Here is a 16,317-nt window from a genome sequence, read left to right as displayed (position 1 = left end):
AATGCAGAAGAATCTACACCTAATACTGGCCTCTTCGGTTTCATTTTCTTTTTCTGGCCCATGTGTGACCTCTAATCTACAGTATCTCGAATGCAATAAAACAGAGTCCATTTAAAGGATCATTTCACTTCTGTCATCATTGACTTGTGGAATATACAAGGAGTTATTTAGCAGGTTTTGCTTTTTGAGTGTCCTGGCGGCTCTTTTCCATACAATAAAAGTGAATGGGGACAAGGCCTGTCAAGCTTCAAAACTGACAAAAAAGTACCATAAAAGTTGCCCATACTCCTTCGCTATATTCAATGTCTTCCAAAGCTAAACGATAGCTTTGTGTGAGGAACAGATTAAAATGTAACCAAACAGCATGTAAAATAAAATGTAAGAAATAGCATTTATATTATGTATGTTTACTAGCATAGGGGATACTGAGTTCACAATTATTGCACAGAAAATCAATGTGATGTAGTGTTTATTTGTATATAGTACTAAATTATTTTGTAATAAACAAAGAAATTGATATCTGTGATAGTTAACTTATATATATATATATATATATATATATAGATATCAAAAATATAATCTATGGAAGTGTCAAAAGGTAGTGGCACAACTCCAAAGAATAAATGAGGTACAGAGGGTGAAATGAGGTCCCGGGTCTCTAAAGACTCGACGTATGAGTTTAAGGGTTAAAATGGTTATTCACTGAAAATCTTCCCCTCTGCTGCAGCTCTCAAATGTCACTTGCGTACATTCAAATACGGTGCTCCAGATTTGACAACAATGACAATCACTCACAGAAATTGATAATTTTTTTTTATGCATTTATGTCAATCTTGAATGTTTAAATTTGTATGCAGAACATACCACTTTTATGGTGCTTTTTTTATTATGTTTTGTTTTGTTTTGGAGCTTGACAGCCCCAGTACATATTCACTTAAATTGTATGAAATGAAATGAGTAAAATAATTTTAAATTGTGGGTGAACTATCCCTTTAAATGGGCAACTGTTGAGGTGACCACTGTTGAGGTGGATGGCAGGTCAGTCCTTTTGGAACTTTCAACCAGTTGTGCATCAATTATAATCATATTAATTATTAATCATATATCTAAAACCTTAAAATCAATCATTGCAAAGGTCAAGAGAAGAACCATTCTACCTGGTCAAGACATGGTTAAAAAGAAGCCAGAATTAAACTCGCTCAGTTTAAAGCTTCAGATTCCAATGCATCACATCAAAGCGCCACCCAACCTGCCATTTTGAAATGACACGTTTGGCAACGGGTACATATGGCAGTGTTTCAAGCAGCTGGGCTCTCCCATCCTGAGTGGACCAACTGGGGGATGGAGGAGCCCGGCCGACTGGAAGCAGAGGAACGGCCACTGTCCGTGAGGGGAGAAGGAGCTCCTAGCTGACCGCCTGGAGGTGTCCACCAGGGGCTAGAGGACTGCCTCCGATCCGCCCGGGGTGGCGTGGCAGTCATCCACTAGAGGGTGGGGGAGTGGCCGAGGACCAAGATACGGCATATCGGAGAACTGGCAAGTAAATTTTTCTCTCTCTCTCTCTCGCTCTCTCTCCCTCTCCCACTGCCACTCCGCATTGGCCTTTTCCCTACTTTTTTTTTTCTTTGGGGGGGGGGGGGGTACTTCACTGTTACAGTGAGTACCCCCCTATTTTTCATCATTGTTTCCCTCCCCCTGTCCCCTCCCAGATTCAGGAAGGCGGGGATGACCTGCCGGCAAACAGGGCGTAAGGCACGCCCTCCCCCAGTATGTCACAATGGGGGAGGAATGTGACAGGGTGGAAGGCGGGGCCGGGTCGTGATTCTACACACCCAGCTCCTTATCAGGCTATTTGAGCCTACGGACGGTGATGCGACAGAGAGAGAACGTTTACAGGCAGCTGTCCGTCCTATGTGTGTGTCTTTGTGTCTTTTGGTTTATTCTTCATTAAACTATTATTTATAATGTCAAGCCTGTTCTCGCCTCCTCCTTTACATTGAACTGCTTTACAAACAACCTCTCATTCTTCCTCAAGCAGGAACAATACTTAGTGCTGGCAAGAACAAGATCAACCGGCCCTTCATTTATCCTTAATGTGCTTTAATTTCGAGGTTTAGTGTGTTATTTCCGCTCCACTAGCATCAGCAAACAGAACTGCAAAAATAATGATTATAATAATAAATTGAATCACACCCCTCATCATTTGTCTGACCATTGGTCAGCCAAACAGACAGTCCTGCCATATTGGTTGAGCCAATGTTGCTGTCTCAGTCTGGTCGGGATGCTTAAACAAACAGATCAATGTTCTGATTTACACTTGCATTTACACTTTTCAAGGTAATTAGCCTACAAATTACTTATTTATAGAAGTATTTTAAAGATTTTAAAATGATAAAATCCATAATCACAGACTGTTTGTCATATAATTATAGCAAAATAGATTTAGATCCTTGTAACTTAAAATGTAACCATAATGGTGCCTCTAGGTTAATTCAAATGGACTGTTATAATTAATTTTAGCTATTTTTAGTGCAGCTTGACTTGAACCATTAATCATAAAATGTCTAATCGATGGAACTTTAATTTACATCTACTGTACAACTCATTTACACTCAAACCACTTTTGTATTAATTCCATTGTTCCAAACCTGTGCTGGAAGACTTCCTCTCTTCCACTGAACATAAAAGGCGATGTTAGGTAGTATGTTAGCCTCAGTCACCATTCACTTTTATTGCATATTTTTCCAAACATGGACGTAAATGGTGACTGAGGCTACCACTCTGCTGAACGTCTCCGTTTGTGTTCCTTGAAAGAAAGGAAGTCATACAGATTTGGAACAACATGATTGAGATGGGTGAGAAAATGAAGACAAAATGTTCATTTTTGGGGTTAACTACTGTATCCCTTTAAGGCATTCGTGGCAAGTGTGCCTTCTTTTTCCAGTGTTAGTTTCTTGTGCCAGTGTTGTGCTTATCAGGAGAAACATTCCAAACTCAGGGTCTGGAAGCCTTTATCTTTGGAGGCCTTAACACTCATTAACCAGGCTGGGGCTGGCGGAAGAATTTAGTGAAGTGATAAGCACACTTGTTGAAAAATGGCCTGGAGTCTTTCCTCCATTTTGCCATACACAGATAACAATGGAATGCATCCGTAACTGTGCCGTTCTTAGTGTAGTGCTGCTGGGGCTTTGAATTGCTGTTCTCTTTCAGCAGCTTACACCATATGTCATTTCCTCTGGTGAAAAAATACAAAACGTTTTATATTCCCCTTAATATGATGCAGCACAATTTTCAATGCACTGTGTATTCCTTCTTTGCAAAATGTAGATAATTGATATTCAGTTAAAGATCTATTGTAATAGGGTTTAACATTACACCATTTGTCGACTCTGTACTGCTGGTTAATGGAAACATTAGCATGTTACTGGAAAAATAGCAAGACTACTGTCACACTACAAAAATTAAAATTAGCATATTATTCATGAGTAATAAAAACATGGTAATCATTTATATGAGATGGTGAAATGGTCAGATATTGTACGTTTACAAATAAAAATTAGACACTTCAACTTTAGAAAGCAAACGCCTGTGAACAAATTTGGTTACTCATTCCATATATCTTTATGCAAAACAAATGTCTGATATATGTCAATAACCTGTAATAAGCTTCCCTCGTCTTATTCTGTTATATTTATTTTTCTTCCATAGTACACAAAAGTTATTTGCCGATTAAAATAATGGTTAGATCTTGGGTTTGGGAGGGTTTGATTTAGGTTCATTTATTTTTCTTAATGGTAGTAAAAGTTGTACGTATTTGTACCAGCTAACTTGTATGATTTCTTGTGATTTCCCCATCTTGTACCATTATAATTATTCATATTTTTTAGTAATAATTAAAAAAAAAAAAAGATTTATGCATTTCAATTTTAATCAAATTTAATTGATTAATTTTAATAAAATAACTGAGTGACTATTTGCACTAGTTGTAAAAAGCACCTGCCACACAGCACGGCTGTGTCAGACATTTGCACTCCAATAGTCTGGTAGAAACACAGAAATCGAAGACAAACTGCGCCCCAAAGTTTCGCTGCGATGTGGATGTGCTTATTTTCACGGGGACAACATGGGTTCGATTCCTTACTTATCCTGTTACATGTTTCCACTCTTAATATTACCTTTAATACTACTTATAATATTAAATAAACATTAATATAAAGGTTGTCTGTGGGACTGTGGAAACACAATAAACACTGCAGTGAGACTGTACGGTTGTATTTAATTAGGAGTGCATATAGTATCTGCCACTCTTTGCACTTAGTGCAAATAAGATGCTTTTTGTTGGAAATATTAGAATTTTTATTAATTTAATTTAGCAAAAAATTACACAATTCAACTCAAATGGAATTTTGTTATGAAATTTAAATGCATAAATGTTTTTAGTGCATGGTTGAACTGATTTGCAAAAAACAGTGTTCTCCTCGTCTGCCATTGATTGAACAAACAGATCATCCCACGCATAATTTACGTAATTGGCTGAGTCAATCAATACCTTCAAATTAGGGATTTACTGATTAATGAGAAAAAGTGGTATCTGTGCATCCCTACTTTAAATGCTCTTTAAAAGTTACATTTCAGTCAGAATAAAACTATCATTATCTTCTTAAATTGTCATGTAAATGCTTTTGTCCCAAATCGCACCAGTCCGTTTTTTGCAAGGTAAACTAACAGACCTAGATAATGTGATTGTACCTCGGCGTCATCCAGCATGTACACGTTAACAGGATGACAGTTAGCCTTTGCGTTTCTCTGTGTTCTGAAAGAAAGAGGTGACATTTTTAACACTTCCTAGGCTGACGTCCTTTCTTAAAATATTCAATTACGCATTGTGTCATGTAAATATGGACAGACAAATCAAGACTGCAGCTCGACTACGCAAAAACCCACTGTAGTTGTATTATAACTGCGCATTTACACATACTAAATGCTGCTTCGTTGGGCGAAACGGCAGTTAAAAAAATCGGCAATATTTTCATTGCACCACAGAGACCCAGTGTTTAAAGTTTTCTTGGAAATCAACCTACAAATGTCTTACTGTAGTTGTCTCTGCATATTAAACTGGGAAACTGGATTTCCATTTTGCATCAAATCAAGGCCCTAATTATTAGCTTAGGAGTGTTAAATAGATTGGGGCATAAAGGAAGAGTGAAAGAGAGTAAAACAGGTAATGAAAAAGAGACCGAAGTTTCGGGTAAGAGAGAAGTGTTGTTAAGAGAGAAAGGGGAAGAAATAAAGACACGTTTTTTGTCTGGAGATTTGAATGAACCTTATAATTTAAACTCTTGGGTGGTTTACTTTAGAAGTAAAGTTTCATGTAGACATTTGTAAAGATGGACTTACCCAATCGGGCTTTGTTGTGGCTCCAGTTTCTCTCTTGAAAACACAACGTTTCAACCATGACTTCCAAAGCTTTCATATGTTCAGAGAGGAGGATGACATGACTCAGCTGACAGCTGGGAATCGCAGGGAGTGTCTCTCAAAAAAATACTTTGCCAGACAACTTTAAAAAGGACTGACCAACTGAAACGAACAACAAATGTTAGATAAGGACAATATACTGTATTTCCAGTAGTTCCCTATCCGTCACTCACTCGACATTGTGTCGATGAGTTGACACACTGAGCATACACCCCTGGGCGATTCAGCAGCGGAAAAAGTTCACGGATATATATATATATATACACTCACCTAAAGGATTATTAGGAACACCATACTAATACTGTGTTTGACCCCCTTTCGCCTTCAGAACTGCCTTAATTCTACGTGGCATTGATTCAACAAGGTGCTGAAAGCATTCTTTAGAAATGTTGGCCCATATTGATAGGATAGCATCTTGCAGTTGATGGAGATTTGTGGGATGCACATCCAGGGCACGAAGCTCCCGTTCCACCACATCCCAAAGATGCTCTATTGGGTTGAGATCTGGTGACTGTGGGGGCCATTTTAGTACAGTGAACTCATTGTCATGTTCAAGAAACCAATTTGAAATGATTCGAGCTTTGTGACATGGTGCATTATCCTGCTGGAAGTAGCCATCAGAGGATGGGTACATGGTGGCCATAAAGGGATGGACATGGTCAGAAACAATGCTCAGGTAGGCCGTGGCATTTAAACGATGCCCAATTGGCACTAAGGGGCCTAAAGTGTGCCAAGAAAACATCCCCCACACCATTACACCACCACCACCAGCCTGCACAGTGGTAACAAGGCATGATGGATCCATGTTCTCATTCTGTTTACGCCAAATTCTGACTCTACCATCTGAATGTCTCAACAGAAATCGAGACTCATCAGACCAGGCAACATTTTTCCAGTCTTCAACTGTCCAATTTTGGTGAGCTCTTTTTCCTATTTGTAGTGGAGATGAGTGGTACCGGGTGGGGTCTTCTGCTGTTGTAGCCCATCCGCCTCAAGGTTGTGCGTGTTGTGGCTTCACAAATGCTTTGCTGCATACCTCGGTTGTAACGAGTGGTTATTTCAGGCAAAGTTGCTCTTCTATCAGCTTGAATCAGTCGGCCCATTCTCCTCTGACCTCTAGCATCAACAAGGCATTTTCGGCCACAGGACTGCCGCATACTGGATGTTTTTCCTTTTCACACCATTCTTTGTAAACCCTAGAAATGGTTGTGCGTGAAAATCCCAGTAACTGAGCAGATTGTGAAATACTCAGACCGGCCCGTCTGGCACCAACAACCATGCCACGCTCAAAATTGCTTAAATCACCTTTCTTTCCCATTCTGACATTCAGTTTGGAGTTCAGGAGATTGTCTTGACCAGGACCACACCCCTAAATGCATTGAAGCAACTGCCATGTGATTGGTTGATTAGATAATTCCATTAATGAGAAATTGAACAGGTGTTCCTAATAATCCTTTAGGTGAGTGTATACCTCCCTATATATACATATATATAAACACAAAAAGAGTGATATTTTCTCTAAAAGAGTGGCGCAAACGGAAAGCGTCTTTTTCAAGATGCCTTTTCATTTGTGTTTATTTCCTTGTTGCGGTCGATGTCGCTCCCCGTCTGATGGCCTCGATCGCTGCCTTTATGTCTGGGTGGCACCCACACGGAGTCAGCGTCCGTGGATGGTTCATGTCCTCACTGCGAGGACCTCCCACTCCCCGTCATGCTCGTATGCTCCAACCGAGCGCTGGGGCAAGGTTGCCGGTTCGTTTCACAGCGGATCTCGTTCGGTGCGCCTGACGACGATGAGCTATCGATCGCGGCTATTATTAAGACCGAATTGTGTGATCTTGTCTGTCCACATGCAAAGTTTTGTTAAAACAAGCATCACTAGTGCTATTGCTCATACTTAGGGTTAGGGATTAGTTCTTACTCTTTAAGTATTAAACTGAAGTATTATTCTAGTAGACTTTATTCTAAGTGATTTGACTTTTACGGCTATTTTATTGTTCGCCTAATTGAAAAAAGACATACTGTACCCAACGTTACCCAAGCCATGTCTAGAGGCCATAATATGGTCGAGACCTAACTGTAGCAACCACCCTATAGCAACCGCATAGACAAGTACCACAAAAAATTTAATTAAATCTAGTTTTTTAAACATTATGGAATGTTTCTACATTTATTTCAGAGTAAGAAATGGTATATTAAACTACATTTGTTGGTATTTGTAACCAATGTTGGTGAAAAATGACAATCAAGGAACAAATTTAATGAGTTGTTGTTCAAAATTGTAACTGACATATCAATAATGTATCTAAGTCGTTGTTCTGATTGAAGTTACAAATCCTCAGATCTTGGTTATAATGGCTTATTGTGGTCTAAAAAAGTTTATGCTAGGAATGTAGAATTGTTAATAGGTTTTTTGGTCTCAGTGGACATCACTTTACTTTCATCTATGATGAAACTGTGTGAAAATTTTTCAGCCAGTTGTAGTTTATACACTTACCCTGATACTCAGGTCGCTCTTGTGATAGTCATCTTTCCCTTTATATCTTTATCTCTTCGTATGTTTATATCTTTATCTTTCAGTGTCTCTTTCTTTTCTCGTTTCTCTTTCTCGCTCTGTCTAAGTGGGTGTTTGCGCATTCAACTTTGTGTGAGCTGTATCAGGCATACTGTCGATCTTGTTTTTTGACCTTGGGAAGTTAGTTTCAGCACTCCATATGGTTTGATATTCTCCATTTTTTTTAGCTGTTTTCATGTTCTCTGTTGCCAGTCTTGAGTAAAATGAATGGACCCTCAATTGTGGAGCTATAGTGGGGCAAACATCTATAGCGGTGAGTGAGAAACCACAGCAAATATTATTTTTGCATTTCTATTTGCTCCGACAACAAAAATAAAAATCTACTATTACATTTTTACAACTTTCCAAAAGATGAATACAATAGACTGATAACCCCTTAAGTTGTCTTTACTGAAAAAAACTAGTTGTCTTAATTATTGTCAAGTTTTTGGCTTATAACTCAATTATCCTTAAACCAATTTTTTTTAAGCGTTACTAACTTAAACTATTGAGTAAAAAAAATGAGGCTGTGGAGATTTGCCATAATCCCTTGTGCTTGAATTATTTATGTTTCCATGGTCAAAGGGAACATATGGGGGCATTTAAATTGTTGTTCTTAAAAATGCATAGAGGTTTAGCTCTTTTGTAGTATTATTTATGTGGTTGTTTCATGTGATGTTACCATTAGGATGATCAATGTCCCCTTTGGTTAAGTTTGACCCTGTTAACATTATCTCCTTTCACCTTGTGTGTGTGTAACGGAAGTACAGGAGTCTATGCATTTCTGTACTGAAATACATTTATATAATGATTGACCTAGAATTAGTTATAATCTTCTTTATCTAAGATGTTATTGTATGATCTAAATTTGTCCATTCAGTTAAAATTTCTGAGTAAAAACAATAACATTTAAAAAGAAAATCTGAGATAAGTCTACTTGCATCAAGTTACCTTAACTTATATAGTCAAGTTAATTTTATATGAACACCAAGTGAGCTTAATTACATATTACATATAAGAATGTATTACTCAATTCAATTGAGTTTACTCGATCAATTGAGTAAAGTCAACTTATTAGGGTATTTAGTGTGGGATTACAGCAATCAAAAAAGAGAAAGATGCCAAATATATTGTCACTCCCTTTTCAGCTACATTTGAAACCCCATTGCAGCAGTGGTGACTGTTTATTATTATTATTATTATTATTTATGCTAGAGTAATATAACATAGAATAATGATATAAATGTACATTAATTAGGCTAAAAAAAATTAATAAAGTTTATTACTATATTTACCCTGCTAAAGCAGTAAAATAAGAATACAATATCGACTTGTTGTGTCAGCACTTTTATTGGTCTTTTGTTTTAGAGTCAAGAAGGAGGAGAAGAGAAGCTTGATGGTCTGACCCCACCAAATATGCAGCCTGGTCTACGCCACAGCTTCGTACAAGAGCATTTCCAAGCGCAATACAAGTGAGTGTTCACAAATACACAAATGAGTGTGAAATAATTGTGACATGAATAAGTGCTGACTTAATTTACTACTGCTTATGAAGCAAAATGTGTAAGTGTATTAGAGAGAGGGACTTTTATATAATTACCTACTAAGTACTACTAGTAGTCTACACTGTTATTTAAAATTGTCAAACAGCAAAAATTGCTCTGAAGGACAAAAAAACGTTACACAGGCCTTGACCATATGTTTCAATATTACTTTGCTCCCAAAGCATTTTTTTGTGGTTTGTTTACTAAATCGACTAAATCCAATCAAATGCAGAGATCTTTAACCTTCTGAGACCCGAGCGTGACTGCTTTGTGCATTTTCCATTTTCCTATTTGATTTGTAACTAGTAGCACCTAATAAACATGCCCAAAAAAACTTTTTCCCTATCTGTCACTCACTCGATGTTGTGTCGATGATGTTGACACTAGGGGTCACCCTTGGGTGCCGTTCCTGATGGAGGGAACAAGACATGTGTCCCTCTTGCCACAACACTGCACCAACTGCTAAAATGGCCAGGTCTTTGGCTCTGCTCCTCTGTGCGAAACCTGAATGTGTTTGCAGCGACACTCCTTTTATACCCGTATGTCTGGGGGAGTGGCATGCAAATCCCACACGCCAATTCCCATTGGCCTTTTCTCAAAGATCAGAGATGTCTGGGCTCCCTCAGTCAGTCCGGATCGAGAACAGCATCTCCACCACCACCACACTGGGCACTGGGTCCCCCAGGGCTGTGTGCTCAGTCCACTGCTGTTCACTCTGCTGACTCACGACTGTGCAGCAATGCACAGCTCGAACCACATCATTAAGTTCACCGATGACACGACCGTGGTGGGTCTCATCAGCAAGAACGACGAGTCAGCATACAGAGAGGAGGTGCAGCGGCTAACAGACTGGTGTATAGCCATCAACCTGTCTCTGAATGTGGACAAAACCAGAGCCATATAGAGAGAGAGTTGCGACAACGGAAGTTCTAAATGCTTGATCGTCACGTGATTCACGTAGACTTCAGATAGTTCCAGGAAGTGCTTTGGCGGGCATTTCAAACTGTTAGAGTAGAGTGACAGAACTGCGATTTCTGGTAATTAGTAGTCAATAAATGCATTTATTTTATATATTTATGTAACACACCGACATATATATGTAGCATGAGTATGTTGTTACAGCGATGTTGTTTTTTTTAAAGATCTGTAACATTCTCATTTGATTTTTGTTTTTGTACTTTTATTTTGAAATTTCCTGTTTAGTTCCTGTTTCCTAGTCTTGTCTATTCCTGTTTTCCCTTGTTCATGTGTCCAGTTTCATTGTTGTATTGTTTGATTACTTTGATTCAGTTCCAGTTTGTCTTTGGTTTTAGTTAATTGTCTTGTTATCTTGTTTTAGAGTTCTGTTTGTTTATTGGCCTTTGTCACCCATGTCTTTTGTATTTAAACCCTCATGTTTGCCTTTTGTACTTGTCAGGTATTGCACTTGTAACCTTGTGTTTATGTCGCCTTGTAGTTTAGTCATACCTGTGTTCTTGTAACATTGTCTTTCTGTCTAATCTAGCCTTTGTGCTTGTTACCTTGCTGTTCTTCCATAGTTTAGTCTAGCCTGTCTTTGTGTAACCTTGTTCACCCATAGTTTAGTCTCACATGTGTACATGTAACTTTGTTGTCTAGCCTAAGTTTAGTCCAGTCTGCATCCATGTACCTTGTAGTTTTGTTCCAGTCCTGTCCAGCCTTAGCCTTAGCCCTTGCCTTAGTTATTTCATGTCGTGTCCAGTTTTGTCATTATTAGTTTGGTCCTTGGTTTCTTGTTTTGTCTCCCTTCACATTTATTGTTCGGGATCCTGGTTTCACGTTCTCAGAATAAACTGCACTTGGGTTCATCTCCACTTCGTCATCGTCTCTGCCTGTTTTGTGTCTAGATCGGTACAGAATACCTGACCCAACCATTATGGACCCAGCAGTCCAACTCGTCAGGGGAATCAACCCCTGGAGGCTTATGTGGTGGACTTTTGTGCCCTGGCAAACCAGGTTAACTTTGATGAGGTAGCCCTTAAAGACATTTTTCATTGTGGGCTAAATGATCCAACCTCTTCATTTATGCCTAGTGGTCGCTGTTCCCTCAGCCTGGCTCAATATATTGACCTCGCCCTACTGTTCGCCGGTTCCTCATTCACTGTGAGGGAGGCAGACACTGAACCAGAGTCCCACAACACGGCCGCAAAACCAGAGCCCCGTCTCAAAGCCTCCCACGGCCCCAGTCCCGAAGCCTGCCACGGCCCCAGTCCCGAAGCCTGCCTCGGCCCCAGTCCCGAAGCCTGCCACGGCCCCAGTCCCGAAGCCTGCCACGGCCCCAGTCTCGAAGCCTGCCACGGCCCCAGTCTCAGAGCCCATGCCTGCCACGGTCAGCGAGCCAGAGCCCATGCCTGCCACGGCCAGCGAGCCAGAGCCCATGCCTGCCATTTCCAGCGAGCCAGAGCCCATGCCTGCCACGGCCAGCGAGCCAGAGCCCATGCCTGCCACGGTCAGCGAGCCAGCGCCTGTATCCTCGACCGTCCCAGAGCCAGCGCCTGTAGCCTCGACCGTCCCAGAGCCAACGCCTGTAGCCTCGACCGTCCCCATAACCACGCTCCCTGTTGACCGAAAGAGAAAGAGAAGGAAGAGGGCACCTTCTCCCCAGTCTCTTCTTGTGCTCAAGACCGCAGAGGTCACCCCAGAGTCTTCCACGGCTCTGTCTGCCTCTGCTCCGCCCTCAGAGCCTTCCACGGCTCTGCCTGCCTCTGCTCCGCCCTCAGAGTCTTCCACGTTTTTGCCTTTTGTACTTGTCAGGTATTGCACTTGTAACCTTGTGTTTATGTCGCCTTGTAGTTTAGTCATACCTGTGTTCTTGTAACATTGTCTTTCTGTCTAATCTAGCCTTTGTACTTGTTACCTTGCTGTTCTTCCATAGTTTAGTCTAGCCTGTCTTTGTGTAACCTTGTTCACCCATAGTTTAGTCTCACCTGTGTACATGTAACTTTGTTGTCTAGCCTAAGTTTAGTCCAGTCTGCATCATATACCTTGTAGTTTTGTTCCAGTCCTGTCCAGCCTTAGCCTTAGCCCTTGCCTTAGTTATTTCATGTCGTGTCCAGTTTTGTCATTATTAGTTTGGTCCTTGGTTTCTTGTTTTGTCTCCCTTCACATTTATAGTTCGGGATCATGGTTTCACATTCTCAGAATAAACTGCACTTGGGTTCATCTCCACTTCGTCATCGTCTCTGCCTGTTTTGTGTCTAGATCGTTACAAGATCAAATCAGCTAATATTTGAGGATTAGTGTTCGCTTACCGTTATTTGCCACAACTTATTTCAGGCTAGGGTTTCTGTTGCCTTTTTATGTTACCTCATGTTCATTATTTTCACTAATCTCATGGTAACTAATGTCTTATTTATGACTTTTCAGATAGTACAGAGACAGGCCGGTGACAGGTGATTTCCAGCTCGCACCGCACAATGGGTCAATGAACTATTAACTATTAGCAGCAGTTACGTAAATGTACAATTTAGTGAAATGAAGCTTATTGTTTACAATTCTTACAATTCTATATATAGTAATATAATTATTTATGTATTATAAATATTCTATATCTAATGTATAATTCTTACAATACTTATTCATATAAACAATATATTCAGCTTTAAAACAACTTAAGCATACTCGTATATAAACTGCTGTTCAAAAGTAATGAGGCTGAAAATTCAGCTTGGCATCACAGGAGTAAATTACATTTTAAAATACATTAAAATAGAAAACAGTTATTTTAAATTGTAATAATATATTACTGATATTACTTTTTTTAAAAAACGATGGATGAAACTGAATCAAGCGAACAGATTTTACAATTAATAGGGTGTTCGTTACTAACTTTATCCAGCTCCGATCCTTGCCTAATCTGTTAGTTATCCGATAACATCCCTTATCTCCTAATTTAATGAGTAATACTCAACTATAAGGTTTTAATTTACAAGTTATTTTTATTTAGATGTACTGATAATATACAGAATAAGATAATATTATTCTTTAAACGTCTCACCTTTTAAAAGTGCGTCGCAAACGGTTTGTTCTGCTGCATCTCTACGGCGCGGCATGTGTTTGCTGCTACTTCCGGGAACTATTGAGAGGCTCCACGAGCCGCCATTGCTGTAAAAAAAACGTTCCATTGGAGTCAATGGAGTTGTCGCAACTCTCTCTCTATATGGCTCTGGACAAAACAAAAGAGATGGTTGTTGACTTTAGGAGAGCACAGAGTGACCGTTCTCCGCTGAACATCGACTGCTCCTTTATGGAGATCGTCAAGAGCATCAAATTCCTTGGTGTTCACCTGGTGGAGAACCTCTCCTGGTCCCTCAACACCAGCTCTATTACCAAGAAAGCCCAGCAGCGTCTCCACTTTCTTCGAAGGCTAAGGAAAGCACATCTCCCACCCCCAATCCTCACTACATTCTATAGAGGGACTATTAAGAGCATCCTGAGCAGCTGCATCACTGCCTGGTTTGGGACTTGCACCGTTTCGGACCGCAAAGCCCTGCAGAGGATAGTGAGGACAGCTGAGAAGATCATCAGGGTCTCTCTTCCCTCCATCATAGACATTTACAAAAAACACTGCATCCACAAAGCAACCAGCATTGTGGATGACCCCACACACCCCTTACACAAACTCTTCACCCTCCTGCTGTCTGGCAAGAGGTACCGAAGCATTCGGGCCCTCACGGCCAGACTGTGTAACAGATTCTTCCCCCAAGCCATCAGACTCCTCAATACTCAGAGACTGGACTTGACACACACGCATGTCCTGAGTTGCACTTTAATTATTGTCACTTTATACATGACTGCTACCTCAATAACTGCTATGTGCATAGAACACTATCTCATAGTATGTTATGTTTACATTTGGCATTTTTAGAAAGTGTCATCTTTTTGCTCTACTTTGTACTGGTCGGCGCTGCACTGTCTCTCACTGTGCCTATTGTCCTGTTTATAATTTATTGTACTGTCCTGTACTTTTTGCACACGTTTGCATGTGCACTTTATATAGGTATGTTGTTTAGTCTGTGTAGTCTCATGTGGTTCTGTTTTTGTCCTATGTTGTTCTATGTAGCACCATGGTCCTGGAGGAAAGTTGTCTCGTTTCACTGTGTACTGTACTAACTGTATATGGTTGAACGACAATGAAAACCACTTGACTTGACTTGAAATATAGGATTTCTAAGGAAAAGGTTCACTAAAGTACACATTATGTTTAGCAGCATGGCGTTTCACAATAAATCTATCAAATTAAAAAAATGGCATATAGGATGAAACTAGTAAAGTAAACCTCTGACCCACTTGAATTGTGATATAGTCAATTAAAAGTGAAACAATCTGTCTGTAAACAATTGTTGGAAAAATGACTTGTGTCATGCATGAAGTAGATGTCCTAAATGACTCTTATTAGCAAACCATAAACTATGGTTTGCTAATAAGAAATCTGTGGAGTGGTTAAAAAATGAGTCTTAATGACTTAAACCTAAGTGTATGTAAACTTCTGACTTCAATTGTATATTAAGTATAGAGATTTATTAGGCCTGTTTTACAACATTTGCAAAAGCAGTGCATATTTGTTGTGGAGCCTGTGTTAACAGCATTCACACTGTTGGTTCACAAGCCAGACTTGTGAAACTTAGAGAATGACAAGCAGTTGAAGTCGAACTGGTTCCTGGGACCAGCTTCCCAGATCTGACATTTGCACTTCAGCATCTGCTATGAGATGTGATGAATCAGTTAATGTTAACTCCTGGGATACAGGCCCTTCTGTTCCCACATTCCGGCTAATTATCATGTAGATTACCAATATTGATAATTGAATGTGATGGAGCCAACATTTGAGAGGCGGCATATGTCCGATTGCACCAAGCTGTTCTTTGACAGAAGATCCAAGCTGACCATCATCAACCAACTCCAGTCAGGCCAGATGGTTTAGTTGTCCACAAGGGACCTGCATTTGAAGTCTGCATCAAAGAAAAATATTTTTTTAATTTACTGGTGCATTTAAAGTTCTATGACAAATACCTCCAGGCAATATCTCCTGAAACTGACTTCTCCTGAAACTTACTTCAGAAATACAACATATTTCTTCTCCTTTGCTTCAGTGGCTGAAGTATTTCCGAGGAGTTTTAATAGATAAAGTTTAGCCCATTGCCTCAATTTCTTGTCTTAGCAGCACTCATCCTGTCTGTTTTAAGCTGTTACCAATGTTCTAACTGACGTTTGAGACATTACATTTCTTTACACTTCTCTTTTGGCATCCATACGCTTTCTTCCATCTGCTTGTAGCTGGCTAATTTGTCCATTTTATGTTCATTCGGTGATGGATCTATGAAATGTGTCGGAAATGACTGTTTATCTTGATCCAACTGCTGACAAAAAGTTTTGCACAAACACCTGGGTGTGTTATGAGAACAAGCCCAATCACAAACATCTACATGGACGGATCAACCTAAATATACTGTAAAAACCCTGATTAAATGTGACGCATTCTCAATCTCTTACCCATGAGAGCTGTAATTAGTAGTTTTGAAAATTACAGTATGCTGACAGTATGACATCTGCTTCTAAAGAAAGTAACTGTTTGTGCTTTTCAGAATCTCAAATATAAGATTTGTTTAAAAGTAAAAAAATACATGTTTTTTTTTGTTTAGTTTTTTGTCATTTCATAGTTTGAATGACTTTATCATTATTCTAAAATGTTCATTAAAATACACTTTTTAGCCCCCTTTGAGCCCG

At 39.6% G+C, this 16,317-nt stretch overlaps 1 protein-coding gene across 1 annotated transcript in view; it reads left to right on the top strand.

Moving 5' to 3' along the window:
- usp43b (ubiquitin specific peptidase 43b) overlaps nt 1–16,317 on the top strand; it is an 87,855-nt gene that overhangs the window by 28,823 nt on the left and 42,715 nt on the right. Inside the window, exon 3 of the mRNA XM_052138971.1 lies at nt 9,398–9,501. Within this exon, the coding sequence (XP_051994931.1) occupies nt 9,398–9,501 (104 nt within the window). The remainder of the gene's footprint in view (nt 1–9,397; nt 9,502–16,317) is intronic.

The sequence above is a fragment of the Xyrauchen texanus genome, chromosome 12 (genome assembly GCF_025860055.1).
Source record: "Xyrauchen texanus isolate HMW12.3.18 chromosome 12, RBS_HiC_50CHRs, whole genome shotgun sequence".
Lineage (NCBI taxonomy): Eukaryota > Metazoa > Chordata > Actinopteri > Cypriniformes > Catostomidae > Xyrauchen > Xyrauchen texanus.
The sequence above is the reverse complement of the archived record's forward strand: the minus strand, read 5'-3'. Positions and strand labels throughout refer to the sequence as shown.